General features: G+C 49.4%; 1 protein-coding gene across 5 annotated transcripts in view; it reads right to left on the bottom strand.

The window, feature by feature from the left end:
* The window catches only part of SNX29 (sorting nexin 29), a 394,246-nt gene that overhangs the window by 286,595 nt on the left and 83,530 nt on the right, over positions 1-24,121 (bottom strand). For all 5 annotated transcript variants that reach the window (XM_045542623.1, XM_045542624.1, XM_045542625.1 and 2 more), the window contains 2 exons: positions 9,323-9,386; positions 6,711-6,839 (listed from right to left, as the gene is read on the bottom strand). In XM_045542623.1, the coding sequence (XP_045398579.1) occupies positions 6,711-6,839; positions 9,323-9,386 (193 nt within the window). The remainder of the gene's footprint in view (positions 1-6,710; positions 6,840-9,322; positions 9,387-24,121) is intronic.

Genomic DNA, 24,121 nt, shown 5'->3' with positions numbered 1-24,121 from the left:
ATCTCAAGCAGTTTCCACTACTCCACAAGTGCTACCATAGGGGTGGGAAATTGGCATGCTTGCCACCACTTCCCTTTCCCACGTCCATGGCAGACATCGCTAATCAATAACAGCACTCTTTCCTGCTGAGCCCAGATGAGATCCCAGGATCCTTCTCAACCAGAACCCCAGAAGGCCACTACCAGAGTTGGCAACAGGATGAAACCTATTGCCTTCTCCTGTCCGAGCATGCATTCCCCCTGGGGAGATGGCACTGAAAAGGCCCAAACCCTTGTTTCCAAAGGACATCCCTAACCCAGGACAGGCTCAGAACTCAAGCCAGTATCCCTCATGTCTGACCTTCTCAACTCTGACCATTTGCCTCGTGTGATATACAGAATCAATGCCTTTGGATAGGCAGTGGAAAAATTTACTATCCTTTTTCACAAAGGGCATGGTCTTCATATTTCTACAATAACTTAAAAATTAAAAAAGGCAGAGACTGAGCCTCGGGGCAGAACTGAGATTTAGAGTCTTCATAGAAAGCCATTAAAGGTCTCCCGAGGGGCCGGACAGCATGACCTGCGAAGGGCTCCCACGGCCCTTGGTCCACTCTCCCTTACGGGCTGTGCGGGACACTGTCACAGCAGCTCTCATTGCTCAGCAGCCCAGCGGGGACAAATAAACAAAGGGACACATGCTGGGCAGGCAGGGCTGGAGAAACAACTGCCAGGAGGAGCTGAAGGTCAAATGAAGGCCAGTGGCCACAGGCTCCAAGATGCTCGCTGCGGGCGGAGCTGGGACAGTGAAGGACCCAGGAGATCCCAGCCTCTGTGCCCCAGCCAGGGAGCCAGCCAAGGAGAAGGAATGAGGTGACATTCACCAAGCACTTGCAAAGGGCCTGGAGCTGCGCTGAGTGCTTTAGGAGCATTAGCTCATGTAATCTTCCCAACAATCCTTGGAGAAAATGTAATAGACATGCTTTTGTCTGCCCGGTGCCTGCCCTGGGGACAGGCAAGGCTGTCAATCACGGCCCTCTGCTCACTCCCGGCCGCAACAAGCCCAAAAAGAGTCTTTCCTAAGATGTTACATATGAACATTAGGAGAAAGAGTCTCTTTCCTTGAGATCCTGTGTGAGGCTTGGCACTACCAGAGGTCACTTCTGCTGCTGTGTGCAGAGAGCGTACTGAAGAACGACACCAGCACACAGAGGACGTGGAGCCAGGGGAGGACAAGGAAAAGGGTGCTTGGCATCACCAGGGCACCTGGGCCCAACGGCACTGAAGAAAGTGACCTGTTCTCAGCTTTCCCAGCTATAGCAAGAAAAAGTTCCCCTGTTGACTAATTTGTGCTAATTTGGTTTGGCTTTCTGCCACCAAAAGCAGGTTAGCATTAGTTGGGGAAACTGAGATTTGAGAAGGTACTAAGTGGCAGAGCCAGACCAGAGTCATTGTGTTGTGCTGCTTCCGTAGCGAAGCGTTGGACACAGCCCTCCCAAGCCAGCCGTGCGCACGACACATCGGCATGGCACCCTGCACGATGCCACCTCGCAGGAGGTAGGAGGGAGCCTGCTCCATGCCACCCCACCCCCCTTCAAATTTTCAAACACAGAACCAGAGGCTCAGAAGGGCTAAGGGAATGGCTCCAGCCACACGACTAATAACATCGGTTTATTAATGCACTAGAACTGCCCAGCAGGAGAGAAGAGTCGTGACAAAAGAGTAATAGCAAGGCTGGTCCAACAGGAGAGACAGGAAGGAAAGCCTTGCGCGGTGCTTTGTAACGCAATCCGGTGGGTTTCTCCTCGAGAACTCTTTCTCCACCACCCTGGTGAGTCTCAGCCAACCAGAAGCCCCTTCGTGGGCCTGGCAGGCTGATTACTGAGAAGGCGAGTCTACTTAGGTGCAGAGAAAACACGACGCACTCCAATCCCCTAATATCCAAACAAGGACACTTGGTTAGTCATGATCCTTAGGATTATAACTAAGAGAAAACCAATCACAAACTGGCTCAAGTAACAAAAGCAACTTATTGGCTCACATACTTGAGAAGACCAGAGGAAAAACAGCTTCAGGAAAGACTGGATCCAGGAGCTCAAATGATACTATCAGGAACTGCTGATTTCTCTCTCCCTCCATTTCTCTACTGAGTGGTCACCACATGGGGTTAGGGTCTTTTCACAGAGTAGCAAGACAGCTGCCAACAACTCCTGGCTTACATCATCCTCTCAAGAATGCTGTAACTGGCTCTTACCAGATCAGCCTGGCCACATGCCCTTCTGTGACACAGTCATGGTGGCCAATGGATGGAGCCAGCTGACTGTCCAGGCCTGGACTGTCTGCCCTCCTCTGGAGCCCAGTAGGGGCAGGACAGGGTCAACTCCATCAAACCACATGGCCAGAAGGGGAGGAGAAAGTGCCCACCAAGGAAAATGGGATAGTGTGATGGTTAATTTTGTGTGTCAACTTGACTGGGCCACAGGATGCCCAGATAGCTTGTTAAACATTATTTCTTGGATTGGGGGAGTAAAGCAGACAGCCCTCACCAATGTGGGTGGGCATCTGTCACTCCACCAAGGGCCCAAGTGGAATAAAAAGACAGCAGAAGTGAGTTCTCTGACGGCCTGACTGCTGGAGCAGAGACATCAATCTTCTCCTGCCGTGGGACTCTCGGTTCTCAGGCCTGCAGACTCACTGATAACTACACACAGGCTCTCTGGCTCTCAGGTCTCCAAACTACACACACGCTTTCCTGGGTCTCCAGCTTGCAGGTCACAGTGTGTGGGACTTCTCAACACCCATCACCATGTGAGCCACTATCTTACGGTAAATCTCTTTCTAGAGACACACATACAGCCTATTGTTCTGTTTCTCTGGAGAACCGTGACTAGCGCAGGCCGGGCCTGCCCCAGGAGGAAGCAGAAGCCTGTTGGGTGCAGTAGGCAGACTTCAAGACGGCCTCCAGGGGCCCTGGCTCCTGCAATTCACACTATTATGTATTCCCCTCCGTCACTGCACCAGGGTTGATATGTGTGACTGCAGAGTACAGCAGAAGTGGTCGTGTGTCACCTCCAAGATGAGGTCATAAAAAATATGATGGCTCCCATCCTGGGTGTGCTCTCTCTTGCCCTTGGGTTACACGTGCTGGGAAGCCAGTTATTATGTGTGGGCAGCCCCGTGTGGAGGCCCACGTGGTGAGGATCTGAGCCTCCTGCCAACAGCCACATGAGCAAGCTTGGCAGCAGACCCTCCATCCCCAGGCAAGCCTTCAGATGATGGCAAGCCTGACCGACACCATGACTGCAACCTCGTGAGGGACCCTGATGCCCCAGCTAAGCTGGTCCCCGATTCCTAATTCACAGCAATCGTGGACGATCATAAACATTTGTTGTTCTAAGCGACCAAGTTTGGGGATAATTTATTACACAGCAAGGGATAACAATGCTACAACACAACAAGCAGAAACGGAAACTGCCCCACAATAATCCAGCAACCCTTTTACTTGCTTCCCTGGAAGGCACTTCTCCTCATGTACATTTGTGTCTTCTTTCTCCTAACATCTGTCTCATAGCTTGAGTTTTCTTCGTTCAACAGGAAACAAGGCAATCAATTATTCAGAGGAATGTGACTTACGCAGCCTTAACTGCAGCTGATTATAACCCTTCCCCATCGGCAACCAGCAGCTGCTTGGGGCCACAAAAGCACTGGGCCAGTTATATGACCTTATTCTACAAAAGACACTAATTTTGAGCAAAAGGAATGTGTAATCAAATGCTGAATTTACTCAGTGATGTTTCGGTTTTACAACCACACGTTCAGAGCCAGTAAAACACACACACACACACACACACACACACACACACAAATGCACCCTTAGTATTAGAATACTTGCAAAAAGAAAAAATTTCACTTTTCTGAGTTGCAAATAGCCTAGCTCCTAATTCTTGCTACACCACTGCTGTTAAAAATATCACTTTTGGTTAGAAAAGGATTCTTAGTGTCATAATTATTATGGTAAATAAAAATGATAATAATAGTTTAACATTTACTGAGCATTTATATGAAGAACATTTATTGAGCTGATACACGGTCTCTCATTTTACCCATACAACAATTCTATGGGGTAGAGAGTTTTCTTATCCTTATTTTATAACTCAGGAAACTGAAAGACAGAGAGGTTAAGTAACTCGTCCAAGGTCATATAACTAGTAAGCAGGAGAGCCATGATCTGACCCTGGCAGTCTGATGATGCCAGAACCTGTACCGTAAACCACTGGGCAAAACCACATGCACCATGAAATCTGCAGCCCGAACACACAGGTGCCTGAGAACAGCGTGGCCCCAATGCGCCCACATGGGCTTCCCCTTCCAGCCTGTGACATTCCACTGCCCCACCCTCACTGTGCCCCAACAGCTACAGCACCCCAACCCCCAAGCAACCGCTGCCCGAGCGGGCCACTGTCTGCCAACACACAGCTGCTCCTTCTGCAGCCAGAAGCAAGAAGCGAGTTCTGACCATCAGCAGAGGAGAACTCTGTCTGGAACACGTCAGCAACTGAATTTGTCAAAACTTACACATCCAGCTAATTGGTTTGCTTTCTTCTATTTTCTCTTTTTGAAATATTCATCTGTTCTATAGATGTTCTTTCTACCTGTCAAGTGTAAACATTCAGACACCTTAAACTCTTAGCTACCTACTGTTTAAATGGGGAGACTTCAGATTATAAAACTGCCTGGTTAAGAAATTGTTTTTCCCTACCCCATTTACGGGATAGAATTTTCCCGACAACCACCGTAGCTAAAACACACTACTGTAAAGTACACTTACAGCAGCTCGCTCGTGCCCAGCGCCTCATGCACCGTCACGTGCTTTCCTCCTCATTGGGCCCGTTCAGGGGCATGAAATCATCCTCCCCACTTCATAGACGAAGAAACACACACTTGCAGGAGTCGAGAAATTCGCCCAGAGACACACAGTTGGCAAGTAACGATGCAGGGACTTACGACCAAGCTGACTCCTAATACGGCCATTACAATGACAGGGAATATAATTCTTTCTTCAATAATTCACTTCAGTCTTTATTGTGAACATTAAATGCAATTATGCCACAGAACTCTGGCATGGCCATGTAAAATGGTGGACCAGCTGAGAAAGTGCCAAATTAGGCACGCATGACTCTATTTGTAATAGTCATTTAACTGTCTCCGATGCTCTTGAGATGTCATTTTAAAATGTGAAGAAACGGGAGAAACTCAAAGGACAGAAATTAAATACGAGATCACAGTGCCAACATTCGACTGCACACACAGAACAATTCCATCGGTGCCATTCACAACACCTAACAGCACAGAGACGGTGGATGCTGCTGCTATAAACTAACTGGACTCCGGACTCCCTCGCACATCCACAAGACGTATTTCTCTGCTGGTCTTATTTAAAAGTAGTTTAAAGAATAACCAATACACTGCTTATCTTACCTCAAATGAGAAAAAACTGGAAGTAACCCAAATGTTAAATAGACCATACTAAATTGATCATTCCAATCCAGAATGGCCAATTTAATATGCTATGTTAACTCAATCAAGTACCAAAATCAGGTGTATAAAAATGGTTAACATGAAGCCTATATGGAAACAATAAAAACTGCTTTTGCAGTAGTCCGTAGCAGAAGGGGGGAGACTAAACCACGGCGGGCACAGATTATAAGTACAGCATATAAAAATATGAGCTCCCGTGAGCAAATGCAGGACAGATGTAGGCTTTTATGTGAGTTGGGATTTTCCTTTTTTGCTCACTTTACAGTTTTCTTTAATAAAATATACACAAAGCCATAGAAAAGAAAATGGCTTTTAAATAAAAATAGGCCCAATGACACTCTTCATTAGAGAAACGGGAATGAAAAACATTCTGCCAGCACCATGTTTCACCCGTGATGTTATCAGAGACCCCAAGGCTGGACCCCACACCTGCGAGCCCAGCCGTATGGCAGCGAGCGCTCTCCACGCCACGGCGGGACACGCACGGCTCGCCACCCAGCCGGGACAAACTGATGCTCTCTGTCCAACTCGCAGACGCCCTGCACTTTGGCCCACCCATTCTACTTCTGGGAAGATTTCTAACAAATATACCCATGCAGGAACAAAATGACAAACACACAGTTTATTCACTGTGACATTAGCAGTAATAGCAAAAGACTAGAAAGGACCTCAAAGCCCGGCTGTTGGCGGACAGGTTAAATGAATTCTGGTACAGTTACACGATGAAATATCAGGAGTTCTTAAAGAGCAGATGGCAGCCCCACGCGCACCGACACGGGGCGATCTCCGAGCTAGCAAGTGAGGAGCGTATGGAACGTGCTACCATTTTGCATTAAGGAAGAAACGGAGGAGAAGAGGCACAAGAAAAGAGGGAAAAAAAGTATGTGCACACGTGTCTACCCATGCATACGTGAAATATCTCTGATATCGGTAACAATGACAGCATCCAGGGAACAACCTGGCTGCTGGGACAAGAGTGGGGACTTGCATAGTTAACCTTTTGTATTTTGAACCATGTCAGTACATAATTATTTACTCAATGAAATAAGTTCAATTAAAATACATACATTTTATTTCCTTTGGTCACTGTTTTTTTTTTTTTTTTTCAAAAAAAAAAAAAAAGCACAGGTGAAAGGTGTGCCCGGGCTTTAACAAGCTTCCACACGCTTACCTCTCCGTCCCTCCCCGTCCTACCTGGCCAACGCCTGGACCTTCATGCCATGCCGCTCCTCCTGCTCCGCCACCTTCTTTTTCAAGGTGTCGACCTCTTGCCGGAGCGCGGCCGAGTGCTCCATCTCACCGTCGAGCAGGTTCCGCAGTGATCTAGGAAGAGGGGACCCCATCTGTTCAGATGCCATCAACCCAGAGTCCACTGAGCCCAGAGCATAGTTCCTAACCTAAGGCAAGTCCCGATTCAAGGCTTGCATGAACCGTAATTTAGGTCTATCTCACACAGACTGACTTAGGAGATAACAAAGTCTGGTCAAGAGCCTCAGACTAAGAACTAGGATGAGGCCCAGGACGGTCATCTGCAGCCGGGCTCCAGGTCCCTGATGGCCTGAGTGCAGGCCAGCCACCTGACAACGTAAATCAGGGGAAAACATCAAGTTGAGCAAATCCCAGGCAAGTCCCTTTAAAGACACCCCACTCAGAGGTATAGCACATTACACTGGGGCCATTTTGTCACAGCCACGCTAAATAAGAAAAGAAAAGGGTGTCAGGAGAGGCCAAAAGAATAATCCAAGGCATAAAAATAGGATATCCACTCAGATTATCTGACAAATGTCTAGTCTCATTTTCACCTCCACCCACAAAACATGCTCTGAGTCTACAGTTCACTGCCATCTCCGGGGTAAACAAGCTTCACAGAGCGTCTAGTCTGATACAGTGTAGTAGTGTTTTATAGTCCCAAGTTTGTTAACCCTTCAAAACACACTCACTTGTGCATCTATCTTCCCTGATTTTATTAAATAAGGGAGAGGACAGCAGGTCTTCTAGAAATCATCACAAGTTACCACCCAAAAGAGAGCCAAACATGGTTCTGCTGACCTTTTTTTTAAAAAGAGAAAGGGTCTGGCTCTGTTGCCCAGGCTGGAGTGCAGTGGTGCAATCAGAGCTCACTGCAGCCTCGAACTCCTGGGCTCCAGCAATCCTGTCCCTCAGCCTCCCAATTAGCTGAGACCACAGGCGTGCACCACCACGCCTGGCTAACTTTTTTTTTTTTTTAAGACAGGGTCTTGCTATGTTGCCCAGGCTGGTCTTGAACTCCTGGCCTCAAGCAATCCTCCCACCTTGGCCTTCAACAGCGCTGGGATTACAGTTGTGAGCCACAGCACCTGGCCTCTGCTGCCCATGTACTTCACCCTACCTGAATGGCTATTTCTAGAAAACAATTACCAACAGTGGTACATCTACATACTAAACCTAGAGGACACTTGCCAGGTGACATTAGAACATAAGCAAAATGATCTGACCCCCACCATCACTCCTGTTATTCACTGAAATCTCCAAGACCTTTGTTCCTTGAGAGCTTTGAGAAAATTCCCCTCTTAGCGCCTGGGGCCCCCTGACACAAATGTAGTATGATTTTTTTTCTTTCTTTCTCTGGGAAAGAGAAAAAAATTAATAGGCAGTGACTATTGTTCTTCACAAGGTAAGACAAAATCTATGGCTTCTTCCAAGATAATAGCTCCAGCTGGAGCCAGGGAAAAGAATCCTGCCATGGCTGCAAGCCTTTTGTTGAAAGCTTATTTTATTTGGAAAATGGTGCAGTCTAGAGATTCCTTTTAAAAGCAATCTCTTTTGTTTTAGAAGTCATGCTTGTTTGTTTTTATATTTTTCCAAAAAGGATAAGAGAGAAGCTTGTCAAGCAGGGCTCAAAAATAAGGTTTAAAAGAGAGTCATGATTGGATGTCTCTATGGACCCTTAATCTCTGCCCTGAGTAGAAGAGTAAGAGGTAACGTGAACACACACCCAGGAGCCCGGGCACCACCCCACCCCCCGGGGGGGCAGCCTAATCGTGCTGGCAGAGGCTTAGTGGACAGCTGTACACAAGCCCCTCTACTGAGCACCCCACAGTCAAGGCCAGGTTGTAGCAGCTGAGAAGCTCGACTGCAGACAGTCAGGTGGCAGCAATGCCACCGATGCCAGATAATACCTAGCATGGGTTTCAACAGCGAAGAAAAGGTTAATGAAACCTCTCAAGTATCTGCAATTGGGCTTTTGGCCAAGTCAAAAGAATCCAAATATCACCTTGCCCTGAGTATCCTGGTTTGGGCAGCATTTAAGACAAGTATTCGAATACCTGGAACACGGCAGATAGGCCTTTAATTAGAGGTTATCAAAAGACTGCTGTAAGGGAGGTGGGTGGTACCCAAGGGGTACAGGGTTTCTTTTCGAGGTGATGAAAATGTTCTAAAATTGACTGTGGTAGTGATATCCCATATCTGTGAGGATATTAAAAACCACTGAATTGTACACTTTAAATGAGTGAGTTATAGGGTACGTGAATTAAATCTCAATAAAGGCTGTTTTTTAAAAAATAGTTAAAGACAGCTCTACCAAAGTCTTAGTCTGTTCTAAGGTGGTGCCATTATTGTGAGGTCCTCATTCCTTGCTTACACACGGGACACAGGAGACAAATGTTAAACACTACAGTTGCACACCCCAGACAAAAAAAAAAAAAAAATAGCCAGGCACAATTTTGCCAATAAAGCAAAATTTCCTTCATCTGTTATATTCTCTCTGTTCCAGAGGTAGAATGTCGAAGAAAGAGACTATTCCTCACGCCTGACAGTCACGATACCTGTTCTCTTCTTCCAGCTCATCCTTCCTATTCATCATGGCCACGATGGCTTGTCGCAGTTCATCTAAGACAAGAAAGCAAAGTCGAAGTTAATTGGCAGATCTCGCCTGCTACACCGTCCCCTCGTCCCTCTGGATTATACGCTATTAAGGATGCCTTATCTAGATAAATTCCCTCTTCCCCTTCAAAAATAATTCCTGTGCGGTCTAAGAGATGCAGTGGGCTCAGCCAATCACCCCTTCCTCAGCCACAGATCAGAAGGGCAGGGCTGGATGAGGATAAATGTGAGGAGCTTCCTTGGTGAACACACTCGGACGCCACAGAAAAAACAGGCTTGCAAGTTCAAGTGGTTTTCCAAGTCTCCGCTACAGGACAAAAAGTATCTTGAACAATGATTTATTCCCCGTTACAGCTGTCTATCAACCTAGAGAGCAGATCGAGTGACACTTGGCTCCATACTGGCATAGAGTTAATATTAATGAATAATATTAATATTATTTATATTATATTATTATAATATTATTAATAGTAATAAAGTTTTAACATGAGATCTGATTCTCCCACAGTGACTTCTATAGTTAGTATGCAGGTGACCCTGTAAGGGCAGAGGCGGGGTGTCTCCAATACACAGTCCTTAATTACTTCCAGGAACTACTCTTCCGGAAAGCTTCGACACAGAAAGCATTCATGGAGAGAGAACACCTTTCAATTAAATCAGCACCCGAGTTTCCTCTCTGCATCAAATTTAACCGTGGTCACTGTCCACACTTTGAAGATATTGCCAGATCACTCGGTCAGATCTCAAGACAGAAACTTCTGAATTTCTCCTACAGAGCCAGTGTTATTTCCCTTAATAGACCCTGTGAACTCTATTTCCCTCTTAGGATTGGCCGCTAGGAAGCTCAAAGCCAAAATTACACATCTAACAAGTGTACGTGGCTATGTGCCAACCACCGTTTGTCCTAACTTTCCCTCTGGTCTTCTTTTCCAACCTGTACTTCCACATTGTGCCAATTTTACTTAATACCTGCCTCGCTTTGTTGTTGTTTATTATCTGCTTTAATGTGCTGCTTCAAATCCTTTTTTGGAAAGAGGTATGGTTGGTTGGCTCCTTCCTTCCAGCTAAAATTTAAATCCTTATACTTGCCAGACTCTATTCAAAGCCCTTACTGGCATGATCTCTTCTAATCCTTTATACACACTTAAAAAATGCATGTCACTATTCCCATTCTGTTGGGGTACAAATAAATCACAAAAAAGGAAAGGAGGAGTAGACGGTGGAGGGGGAGAAATGGATAAGTCGGTGGGTCCCTCTGTACCCTCACAGTCAAGATGCCCAGCGAGAAAGCAGCCACCAAAGACACGAGGCAAGAAATGGGGTCATGAGCCCAAAGATGCCCTCGGACTGCAACATGCCGGGGAGGTGAGAACTACTGTTCTGCCACTCGCAGGGAACAGTCGCAGCGAGGTTACCGAATAGGCTGCACAGCCACACAGCTCATGAACATCAGAGCCAGGAGGGCCAGAGTCTGACTCAGAGTCGACGCTCCTGACGGCTGTGCCGTGACGATGCACACAGCACCGACAGAGGCAGTGAGGACCCGGGAGCGGAGCAGTGTCACGTGCGTGCTCTGTCCACGTGTTGAAGCCCACGGAACAACACAGATCCAGGTGATGCGGCCACGGGACACTGAGAGGCTCGGGTCCTGGTACTGTGTTAAAAGACCAGAGCCGTGTGTGATCCTTCCAACTTTGCTCGATGTTTGGAAATTTTCATGGTAGAAAACATGTTTCCAGAAAATATATTAATAGAGATTAGAAAGAGGCGGGAAGAGGCCGGGCTAAGAAAAAAAATTGTTAAGCCAATGGCAGAGTTAATCAGCCCCAAGAGACAGAAAGGAGGCTGGGTGCCACCCTCAGCCCCTGGGAGAATGGAAACAGGGCACAGAACAGATAGGGCCGAACACAGTGTGCCGCCTGCCTGGGCCCTGCTCTGCTGGGAGTTATGACGGCCCAGAGCTCACGCATTCATTCACTCATTCATTCAGTAAACATCTACTGAGCACCTACTGGGTGCAGGGTACAGGTACAGGTACCTTCCCAAGGAGAGAGCCAGGCTCCCACTCACCTAAGGAAGGAGCGCCCTTAAAGGACGATTGATTCATGGAGAACAGTAATACACATTCACATGTGCTTACAATGTAACAGTCTTTATGACTTTTCCTTCTTAACTTGACCAGAACTAGGATCCCAGCTCAGAGCCTTGGACCAGCGTCTCAGCCTCTCTCAGCCCCTCTCTCGGCACGAGGGGTGAACAGCACCCACCTCCTCCCCTCCCTGGGTGCTGCGCAGATCAGAGAGAGATTAGATGGGAAGATGCTACGTCAAGGCAGTGCCTCTCACTGACTGCAGCAGGGAGCATTAACAATTCAGAAGAACTCATCACAATGCTACGATTAGTGAGAATTTTAACTGAAAACACTGGTAAATCTGTAGAGAAAAATGAGAAATTTATTCCTGTGACACCATAGCCCCCCCCCCCCCCAAAAAAGCAGACAATATATTATTGAAGACTGGCCGGGTCACACCTCTTCGGCCCTTATCTTCAAGGACCCCGAGCAGGTGGCAGCTGTGTGCTGTGGACACAAAGGGGAACTGGCCCTTTACTCCAAGGCCTGTTTGAATTCTGAGTCTTCTCACAGGGCCTCTCCCCACTGGAGCTCTCGGCTGCCCCAAACCTCACACAAGGGCCCAGGAATAGGGCGTCTGAATGGCAACGACAGGATGGAAGAGATGAAATCTCCTCTGAATCCAAGAAATCGCACTCTGTGGGCAGCTTCCCCGTCAGGTGTCTGTGTCAGTCGGTGGCCGCGTGGCACACACGTGTGGCTCACGCTCCTGAACGGCACACGCTGGCCTGAGCAAGATGAGAGTGCACCAGAGAACGTGGGCACAGCGCGGGCACCTCCGCCACCAGCGCACTCCGCAAGGTGCGCCCCGGGCTGGGCGGCAGGAGAGTTGTGCTCCACGGGCCCTCAGTCCCCGGGCTCTGCCACGCCTCTCCTGGAGGGAACCGCTCACCACGAACATGATCCTTGCACTGAGACGTTCATGTTTGTCATTCCTCGCAGTCCCTGAACACCAGCCAACCCCTTCCCGTGGCCTCGACTGCACAGAGTCTGTCTGGCCCAGCGGCCTCTTAAGGGACCCTCCAGAGTAATTCGGACTGTACTATCTTGGCCCTGCCCACAAACGTGACAGCCTTTCCCCTGAGATCCAATCCAACAGATGCTTATTTCATGGGTTTCCTGGGCAGAACCCACCTTCCTCGTGTCCACCGCCTGCTTCCAATCTGATAAAGCCCAACTGATCTATTCAGGCCCGGATGAAAGGGCACCTGTTCTGACCAGCACGTTGCAAGGTGTGCAATGAGCAGTCACCTGTCTCCCCGACTGGCGCACGACACCTTACAGCTGCACAGCACGTCATGCATCGTGCTGTCTCCAGAGCTCCTGCATGTTGAGGGCTTAGTCGGGATCTATTTAACGGAATTCTGTGACGTGAGTGGTCCAGGGAAGCCACTCCTCTCTAACTGCTATGCTTCTGACACTAATGGCCGAAATAGTGGCTGTCACGTAATGAGCGTTTTCTGTGTGCCCAGCAATGAATCAAACCCCGACAAGTCTCATTTCCATTCTCACAAGTATCTGATGAGGGTGTTCAATAACACACAGCAGGAAATGGGAAACTGGGACACATTCCCTGTAGGGTCCCAAGTCGCCTTCAAGCCCTCCATAAGGTCTAAGATTGCAGACACTGTCCTGGGCAGGCCCCAGAGCTGGGGAGGAATAAGGCACTGAGGTGGGGACAGGCAAGGGCAAGAAGATCAGAAAGGGGTCCCAGTCGTTTCCATCCCAACGGCAGGAGTGGTATCCATGGCACGTGGCTGTCCCCAGGCTCCGGGGCCAGGCAGACCAGAGTTCGAGCCCCAGCTCAGCCACTTATCGGATGGGAACCTCAGGTAGACTACAAAATGGGATAATGCCACGTTCCCCGCAGGGTGGGTGAAAGATTAAACTGAAGCTCTCAGTCTGGCACACGTACTGCAGCGAATGCAGGGATGCAGTTCAAGGGCCAGGATTTCACGGCACAGGCTCTGCAATCAAAGCCTGGCTCTGCAAGTAGGTAACCCTGGGCAACTTACTGACCTTCTCTGAGCACCAACTCCCTCATCTATAAAATGGGATCTTAATGTCAGCATCTCACAGAACTGCCATGAGGATTCAACAAGGCAATACATAAGTGAGGTGCTTAGAACAACGCCCAGCACGGTAGCACTTAACAAGTACTAGCGATCACTACAATCGCAGTCTTTCCAGAACTGCAACAGCGGGGACAGAAAGATGGAGACAAGGTAGCCGTGACAGCTCACGAGTACAAGTGAGTTAACTGGGCACATGTGCAGGAGTGAGAGGACTTACTGAGTTCCTGTGTACCTCACTCTCGGGAAATAGAAAGGAACTTTTTAAAGTGGTCCATGCCCTAGAGCAGCACACTAGGTAACAGAATTTTCTGAGGCATCAAACAAGATCACCCTGGGCTGTGCGGGAAATCAGAACCAGCCAGTGATGTGTCATTTGGAAGAGACTGAGCAAGTGTCTGGGTTCTGGGCTTTCTAGGCAAGTGGTAAGGGGGTCCCACACACCGCCGCTCAGGCTTTGCAGCTGAAAATTTCATGCCCCCTGGAAAAAATCTTGGCGGAGGAACTGTTTCCCAGGAGACCCCAGAGACATACGAACACTCGCCTGGCAAGAACAGCCTCGGGAAGCACGAAGAGAGCTCGGCCCAGGTCACACCACACAGAAGCCACCTGTGAGAAACAGCGGGACCACCAACGCCAACCCGACCCGCACTGTCACCCTTAAATAGCCTTCCCCTTCCCTGTCCCATACGCTGCGCGTTCCCAGCCTCTTGGACGAAGCCCTTGTGTTTGTGTCACCATCAGACTGGCGACACGACTGCAGGCAAAGCGGTACTCTGGCAGTGGGACTCTTCTTTAAAAATCTATCACAGAAGAAGGGCCGTCAGAGCTGTCCCTTCCACCTTCCCCACACGGCTGCGGCATAATGCTCAAATTAGTGGTGGAAAAGGAAGGGGGCTGAGCAGGCTGGTATCCCCCCAAAAAGGCTCTTTTGACAGGCTTTAACTTTAATATGCATTCGCTGTTGTTGCCACACTAGCTGTTTTGTGACTCTTTGTGTGCAGGAAAGCCGGTAGGTGACGTCGGGGTGATTTCCATATATCACATAAATATTACACTCCGCCAAGCACGAGTGACACACACGGGCAGAGGCGCTCCCAAACATGCAATTTTCTCTCCTCTCCCTGGCACTGTGCAGCCCGTGATTTGCTTAGTCCCTATCACTGCGGTTTCCCTCCTGTTCATTACCTGCCACGGCACACATCTCACGGGAAAGCGGAGCAGCGTTTCCGCACCACGTCCTCCGCAGAGCCTGGCCAAGCCGGGCTTCCCTCTCCGAATGCTGAGAGGCGAATGACCGTCCACCTCAGAATCGGGTCCCTGCCTGGCTTCAGAGAACTAAAGCGCAAATCCTGTCAAGTGCACGGGGGAATGTCAATGTCAACCCATCAGAAATCGATCTGGGATAAAAAGCAGCATTTCAAATCACTGTGGAAAGGATGGATTTGTCCATAAACGTTGCCGGGCAGGGAACCATTTTGGAAGCAAGAAATAAGCCTTAAATCTCTGCTTCTGCAATGTACTGAAATAAATTCCAGATAGAATAATATTTAAATGTGTGAAATGAAGCAATAGGAACTATACATGCACACACATTTATGCCGCCTTTCTTAACATGAAACCCAGGACCAAGTGCACTAAGGGAATTAGAGTTTTGCTACAGTATCTGCACAGCCAAGGGCCACCTAACAACAACAACAAACAGTCCATGGTTTGTGGAACTTTAAGCTCCTCGGGGCAGCAAACTGGCAGATAGAAACAACACCGGTTTCCTGATCAGATCCACACTGGAGCCCAGATGCCCCACGCTGGCCCTGGCAAACGACAGCCTTTGCCTCTCGCCTCGCCCTGGAGAGGGAGCTGGAGAGACGCTGCCAACCTCGCAGGACAGAGCGGAGGCCACTACGAGCTTCACCAGACCACGTCTGCACGTTGCCTAAGCTGCTTTCGCACCACAAAGGCAGAGATGACATGTGACAGAGAACGTGGGGCCCGCACAGCCAGAATATTCACCATCTGGCCCTTTACAGAAAACACCAATCAACCCCGTCTTAGGAGAGCACCCGCAAGCCCTTCCCTCCGCTGCCCCCTCAGCCTTCCCTGACTCAGGCTGGAGGTGGCTCTGTGCGTGCGGGAGCTCTCGGACGCTGTGCCAGTTGGGGGCCCACTGGCCATAACCAAGCCAGACATGAGCTTTAACAGAAACGAAACAGCAGTGGAGCTGCTGCCTCGGACACGCGCTCCTTCCTCCCTTGGCGAGGCCTCCTCCCTTTTTCCTCCTGTCCCTCTGCTGACCCCGCTCATCTTCCCGCCCTGGATCTTCTCCCCCAACCCTCCCTGGTCCCTCTGGGGTAACCGCCTCTGTGCCCAGGCTCCACCACCGCATCCATCCCGTGGACCCCGGAGCCCCAGCCCCGGCCCTCTCCCGAGCTCCCGACCACGCGTACAACGGCCTCTGCCCGCCTCCTCCACTCCTCCCTGGTTAGTCTCTAACACAGTAGACCTGCCCTCCTCTTGTGCCTGCGTCTGGCACCGGCTGTTTCCAGGGCCTGGAAGGCCTGGCCCCTCTCCTTCAAGCCTCAGCTCGGGGATTACCTGTTCCCAGGCAGCTCTGCTCGCTGGCTCTAGCAGGCCTGCCCTGTCTTGTCCCACCCCTGCTCAGAGACTCTGCTCCTGCAGGCCGCTGTCCCCACCCACCCCAACCCACAACCGGTGAGACCGAGGGGCACTAGCTGACTCAAAGTGAACCAATCACATACAGTCTTCCCGAAGTTTTGGATGTGCCACAGTCTCTGATTAGAGAGACAAAGGAAGGTGGCAGCCGACAGATCTGGCCCAAGAGTAAATGGTTCTAAGTCACTCTACCAGGTTCGTTTGCTGAAAGCCCGTTTGCCAAAAGACCAATTTAACGAACCCAGCCTTAACAGAGACCTTAAACTGAGCCAAGGATAGTCTGCCGGGGGCTCTTTTGTCGCCAGATACGGAGGCCTGAGCAGGGTCAAAGGCGGATGCAGGCACAAGGCAGAGGTCCATCCAACAGAGGAGCCAGTAAAATCTCTCAGGGCAAGCACCCAGCTGCAGAGAAAACACCGAGCTGGCAAAGCTGCAGGTGTCTGAAATGTCAACGTGTACCACGGAGCCTTGGGGCAAAGCCACAAGGAACCAAAACTTTGAAAAGAATCTGTACCAATTCCATGAGCTCACTGACTACTGACTTGGTCTCTTGCTGCACAAATGTAGCCAATATAGCCATGTGAAGGCGGCAGGAGCAAGTGAGAGCAAGCCAATTGCAGTGACCATGTGGCCACAAGGAATAAAGCAGTCCACCAGATGGCCACCCCACTCCTGCAGGACTCCCACCCAGCTCCAGGCCCTCCCAGCTCTTGCAGTACTCTCTGCCCCGTGTTCTAAACTTGCAGGGGTTCCACGTCCTCACAGCCAAACTACCCAAGTAGAGTTGATTGGACCCCTCTGTCCCTGAGCCCCCACCACACCTCACACATATCTCCAGGAAAGCACATGGTCCCCTGGGCCAGGGCTGTTCACCGCAGGTCTGGCCACCAAACCCCCACCCCCAAGCCTGTGAGTCCCTTGAGCACGGGGGCCAGAGCCCAGCACTGTACACACATGAGGCCCGTTGCATGAACCAAAGGTCGGGTGCATAAGTGAGTGGATTAATACACGGGTGAATGACTGTCGCCCACTGCTAAAACCTGCCCCTGGGCTCCAGGAACTGAGCACGGGCTGGGCTGGGCAGAAATGTCAACTGCGTTTAATAATAAGTTCAAGGCCTCACCAGAGAACACTAACCACCAGGTTCACAGCTGTAATTTCCTGCCCCAGTGACAGGGGTTCAGGCTCAAATTGAGCTTTTTCCATTACGTGTCTCAGGAATGGGTAGGACAAATTCCCACATATCATTGCCATGACCTAAAACAGGACCAGCCTGCCAAACCATTCCCCGCCTTTCTCAGCACTGACCGCATGAATCCTCGGTTTCAAAAAGAGCTGTAGAGCAGGGACCAGCCCCCAGTCCCCAGGGACCCGCCATAAACACAGACGCACAGCCGGATGACGCGCTGGCCCATTCACACGCGTGACTGGGGGCCTCGGAGGCTGCTATATAAAGCACGGAACAGCGACGCTGAGGCAGGGCTGAGAGGCACCTCGTCTTTAGCCATTAAAGGCCTCCCGGGGGGGGGGGGGATTATCCTGAGACTAATTGATCGTCAACTCTCTTTCCAAAATTAAAAAGGGAAGAGATTGATGACTACGAAGACTAGACATGGTGCGTCTGGACAGGTGGACGCGTGTGTGTGTGCACACAGACTCTCATATACAAATATATACATAGATCCGGGTAATAATTCCCTGGCTTTATATAGCGTCTCCTCCCAAAGACCTCAAAGAGCCTTTACAAACTCTCCCCTGGGGCCCATACTCAGTTATATTTAAAGCGAGAGCTCACGAGGGCACAAGCACAGAAATAAAAAATGTTCTTCTATGGGTATATACTTAACCTACATCGGCGTTTTTCAAACTTCACATCCTTCTTTTTATATCTCTGTCTGCCTACCCACTCCCTTCCCTTTTATCTCCAAAAGAAAGGATAAACTATATCGAGCTCCAAAATGTAACTTTTTAATCAATCTCAGGCCCCCGTTAACTTTTTATTCTGTTTCCCCTTCCGGCCTCCTCTTTGTCCCTTCCCACCCAGGGTTTCTTCTTTCCAATCTGTTGTGATGAAAAAGAAAAGAAATGCCCCAAGACCCCTTCCCAGTGCTCAGAGCGCCAGTGGTTACCATGCGCTGACTGCTTTCTGCAAGCCCAGCAACGCGAAAGGCACTCGACATACGCGATCTCATTTCATTCTCACAAGGCAAGTATTGCTACACCTGCTATATGAATGAGGAAACAGAGGCCCAGAGAAGGGAGGCGACTTGCCCTAGGCCACACAGCCAGGAAGTGGCAGGGCAAGGACCCACATCTGGCCAGGCTCCCTTGAAAGCCCGTCTCCCAGGCAGGCAGCGCGGGACCCAGGCCATCTCGTGGGACTCACACCCCTCCCAGTGTGTGGCCTCCAGCAACTCTGCCAACCTTCTCTGTCCTCTTGGGGAAATCGGGAACCTGATTAAATTCTGGCCTTCCCCAACTTTAAATCTATTGTTTCTATGTAACAATAATCTAGAAAAGGAAAAGAAAGGTTTGAGGAATCCATGGGAACAGAATGAAAAATGTAAAGAAATCATAAGGCACAGAAGAAAAACACCTTGCAACATGTTGATAACTTCTGGATCTCTATTAACTTTTTCGTATTGGTAATTTTTTGGTTCTCTCTCTCATTCATGAGCATGCACACACACACACACACACACACACACACACACACACACACACACACGGTGTATGTTACCCTTAAGGCAGATGTCAGGCAGGACCTCATGGGGAGGGATGTGGGCACAGGGAAGGGGTCAAGGACATGCTCAGCTGAGGCAGCAGCCCCTGCCTCTGGTCCACTCTCCACGTGGGGACGTGGCCCAGGCTGCTACCAGTTCTGATTTGTCAGGAAATGCAAGAACCCACATTTCTACACGGACTCGGTTGTTAAATGCTATTCACTGAGGTCACTGCCAGGCAGGCCCACCAGGTCATGTGTAGGCCACCCCTCTGAAGCCTCCTGCCTTAAAGTGTGCGTTTCAGCACCCGTCAGCTTGGAAACGCCCAGGTGACTGGCACACATTTGCACAGCCACATTCAAAAAGCAGCATTCCCCCCGTGTCAAAGAAGGTCAGAAGGGTAGATTTGGAAGGGGCCTGAGACAGGCTCTACTAGAGGCAGAGAATGGACAGTGACTGTCCCCCAGGAGCATCCAAGTGACCGAATCAAGGACCAAAGAGGGTCCGAGCATCCCTGCCCTGCCCCAGTCTGAAAGGGCAGCACTCTGGTGCACAGCACTTAGGTGCACGTGAGCTTGTTAGAAGTAGTAACTCCGGCTGGGGTGGAAGCATGTCTCTCTTTACTTTTAATTTTATACATTCCCACGTATATGCTCTTACTTCATATCAAGGAGTCAGCAGGTGGTCTCTATATTTATTATCTAAATTTTTTTAAAAAGGCATGAGCCCTTTAGCTTTAGAGAAGCATCCACAAGAAGAACTAGAAGCAGAAAGCTTTAAAGGTTGCTTCAAGCCATAGAAGAAGTTGAACCAAGTGATGGACTTAATTGGCCAGTAAGAAGAGGGAGGGGGGTGGTAGAGTTGGATTTTTTACAAATAAGGTATTGAGGTGAAATTCAGTAACATTTGAAAGTGAACAGTTCCGTGGCATTTAGCATATTTACAAAGTTGCACAACCACTACTTCTATCTAGTTCCAGAACATTTCCACTACTCCAAAGTAAAACCCTCTACCCATTAAGCAATTTCTTCCCATTTCATCCTCTGCTCTGGCAACGACTACTCTGCATTGTCCCTAGAGATTTACCTATTCCAGATACTTCCTATAAATGCAATCATACAATATGCGGTCTTTTTGTCCAGCTTCTCTGACTAAGCATAATGTCTTCAGGGTTGACCCATGTTGAAGGATGTATCAGTGCTTCATTCCTTGTAACAGCGGCATGATGTTCCACTGTACGGAGAGGACACAATCTGTTTATCCACTTACCCGCTGACAGAAATTTAGGCTATTGCCCACAGTTAGGAAACAGGTTTTAAAATCACTACATCTCACTTACGGTAGAGTTCAGAGATTTGCACAGCAGAAATCTATGTCCCCACCCCGAAGATGGTCAGCTCTGATTATTTCACCATCATGACTCCAAATACTTTTCAACAATTAACCATTACTAATATAGCTGTTATGGAGAGTGGGATGGACCAGTGGGGAGGAAGACAGCTGCTCACCTGAGCGGAACACTACTGCAGGGTGGGGTGGGGCCCATGTATCAGTTACACGCCAAGTTTGCCCCTTCTCATTCATCGCTGTGCAGAGAGCTGCTAGTGACATGCATGAGTGTTTGACAAGGAAAGGCCTCGTGAAACACATACAGCAGAGACCAGCGAAAGGCCCGGGTTAAGGTGACAAGTGGAATACAGGTGTTAATTAGATGGTGTCAGACAAACATGAAGCTATGGAGGGCAGAGTCTACCTGCTCTTCATTGCAAAGCAGCTAAATCAGGAAGCCCCACAGAGATGGTACATTCTACAAAGACATTTATGGGGGCTCTTTTGAATAACAGGCTGTCTTACTGCTTTACAGTGGGATTCCACTGAGCACCCCTACGCCCCACACAAAACCACCAAGTTAAGTACACCTGGGGGAGTCAGCAAAACCCATCTGAACGTCTTGGGACAGAGCATGTCTTATCCCACTTGGCTGAGAACTGGTGGTGTCATCCCCCATTTTGCACGTAGAAAATCCAAGAGAAGTTAAGTGACTTTCCTAACAACTGCTAGCAGAGCACATGCCATGTGCCAGACACTGGGTAAATTGTCTCAGTAAACTCTCCAAACCACTCTACAAAGCAAGTGCTAGAATTAAACCCATTCTAAAAAAAACAAAAAAAACCTTCCATTTTATTTGCTCACAACTCTGTGGATTGGCAGGGCTAAGCTGCTCTTGCGTGCAGCCAGGCCGTGACTGGAGGCAGAAAATCCAAACCGGCTTCCTTCACCTATCTGCTCTTCAGCAAGGGCAGCTACAAGTCTGGGACCCCTTTCCCTCTCCATTTGGGTTTTTCCACATGACTGGCTTACACTTGTTCACACGGTGTCTTGATGCCAAGAGCAAGAATTCAGTCTGCAGACTGGGCAAGAAGCATCACGCTGGCATCTGCCCCTGATGAGGCTTCAGGGAGTTTCCAGTCAACGTGGAAGGTGCGGAGGTCGGGAGAGCAGGGGTGTCACACGGTAGGAGAAGCAAAGTGCTCAAACGCATTTTACAGATAAGGAAACTGAGACATGTGAAGTGATTTGCCCTGGATTACAAAGTGCAACACAGAACTGGGGTCAGAGCACAGGCCATTTGACACTGGAACCCACAACCATGACTACCATGTGATACTTACTGTCACCCAACACCCCGGTGGGATCTCGGAAAGATGAGGCCAGGGCTCCATGTTGGCTCTGTACAAATCACCATTTTCTACATTGTCCCTGAAGCCTGGGTAGGTTCAGAGCAGAGCCACCTTGAACACACGTTTCTCTGCACCACTCTTCTCCTAACAGAGCCTTTGGGGGGAGACCTGAAGCCCACCCAGCTCTGCGATCCAGGGTGGCCTACGTGCAACTGCGCCCCTGGATGCTGGAGTTGGGGAAGCAATAACATTCCCTTATTTTACTCAGGCTGGTTGAACTGGTTTCTGTCACTTACAACCCATAGGTCACACCTCATATGCTATAACTCCCAACCATCAGTGAGTTGACACTGGTGTCAATGTGGCCAGCAAGGTGGGAGATACGCAGGATGAGAAAAGTGACGTTATAAGCAAAGATGTGTGATGTCCTGACAAATAAGAAAACAGACAAGGATTCTGGGCTCAGCTGCTAAATGACAAGGTGCTTTGGGCATTTCACACCCACTTTGGGTCTCAGATGTTCAATCTATAAAATGTGGAGGTTACACATGCTGGTCTTCTGGAATCCTTCTAGCTGTGGGACGCTGTGACTCATCAGGAGTAGCAGATGAGCCTTTCCAGTTTCTGGCTCCCGCGAGCAAAGTGGCGCATTAGCTGCCCCTGTCATGTGCTCCTGTCCGCTGGCTGGACAACCAGCCAAATACAACCAGCAGAGATAGGACCCTGACCTGCCTCAAGCCCTGAGTCTGCGGTGGCCTCCCGGGCTGCCACGCCAACATCTGTTGTGATTGGCCTCGTGCACAGCGGAGTGGTGAGGTTAACTGATGGCAAGGAAGATTAATTGCATGTGAAATACTCATAAATAATTAGGACATAAAGCAGCACAGCTTCCTCCCACCCTCGGGCTGTGGTATCATATGTATGGGCAATTCTCAAACACATTCTCACACATCATCTGCAATTAATCAGAAGCACACAGCTACCGAGAGGGCATGGGCAGCTCTCACACCAGACTGATTCTCACCAACTCCGCACCGTCCGACTGTACACCTGCTCCACAGTACCTCACCTCCTGCACAGCCACGGCTGTGTGGCTTGCCTACTCTGAATCTCGGTTTCCCCACCTCTGAAAAGGGCATGATAGGCCAGGTGCAGTGGCTCACACCTGTAATCCCAGCACTTTAGGAAGCCAAGGTGGGAGGATCACTTGAGGCCAAGAGTTCAAGACCAGCCTGGGCAACATAGCGAGAGCCCATCTCTACAAAAAATAATTTTAAAAATTAGCTGGGCATGGTGGCACCTGCCTGTAGTCCCAGCTACTCAGGAGGCTGAGGCAGGAGAATCGCTTGAGCCCCGGAGTTTGAGGTTGCAGGGACCTATGATGATACTATAGCACTCTGGCCTGGGCAACAGGGCAAGACCCTGTCTCAAAAAAAAAAATGTGGAAAGAACATGATGGCACCTACACTATTTTTGCAATTCCTCGTGAGGCTTAAATTCTTTCGAAACAAAGGGTTTTTTTTAATATGTTAAAGAAAAGGACACATATGCAAAAAAAAAAAAGTGCCATGCTCAGACTGGCCAGCGCTGTCTCCCAGCGGAGCAGGTGCCGCACCCATGTTCTTCCCCTGCAGTAAGAGAAGCTCCTTGGCTGGCCACGTGACCTCTTGGAATAACAACATCTCTCACTTTCTCTTGCAGCTTTGCAGCTGCAGCCATGTAACTGGTCCCAGCCAAGGTGAGGTGAGTAGAAAGTGATGCTGGAAATTTTGGGTGCACCCTTAAAAGAACGGCCTGTGTCTCCCCATGGCAGAAATGTGGACAAGGGTAACCATCTGAGAAATGACAGAGAAACCAGATAAAAGGAGACTGGCTCCCAAACTGTTGGGTGGGAAGAAATTAAATTCTACCCCGTTTAAACCAGTGTTGCTTGGGGGTCTTTGTTACAGCAGCCAGAGCAAGAGCCCCCCTAATGCACCACCAGATGCAGCTCTTGGTAAAGCGACCAACGCATCAGCAAAGCAGCTTTTCAGTCCCATCCTTCAGCCCACACGGGCCAGGGATGAGCAAATGAAATTTACAGGAGCCGAGCTTCTCGGATCCCCGGTGAAAGCTTCTCCTATCATAAGCTGTGACAATCTTGCTTCATAATCTCTCCCTCCTCCCTCTCGTTATTTAGATGGAGATGTTCTCTCTGTCCCTCTAGAGGAGCCATGGCTGAGGCTTAGTGAAGATGGATGAGGGAGGGACTCCGCCAGGAAGTAATCGCTCTTCATCTCCTCCCACGCTGAGCCAGACAGGACGCCCACCGCTGAGCTCTCTATTAAACACGGCTGGGGTCGCTCGCTCCCAAAGTCTCAACTCAATCACCTGAACCTCATATCGACACGAGAACTTGGCAGAATCCTTCTTTCCAGGGTGATCTCTCCACTTCAAGGACTGTGGCTCATCTGTGTGAAGG

This window comes from Lemur catta, chromosome 2 (genome assembly GCF_020740605.2).
Source record: "Lemur catta isolate mLemCat1 chromosome 2, mLemCat1.pri, whole genome shotgun sequence".
NCBI classification, from domain to species: Eukaryota; Metazoa; Chordata; class Mammalia; order Primates; family Lemuridae; genus Lemur; species Lemur catta.
This window is presented reverse-complemented; position numbering and strand designations above follow the sequence as displayed.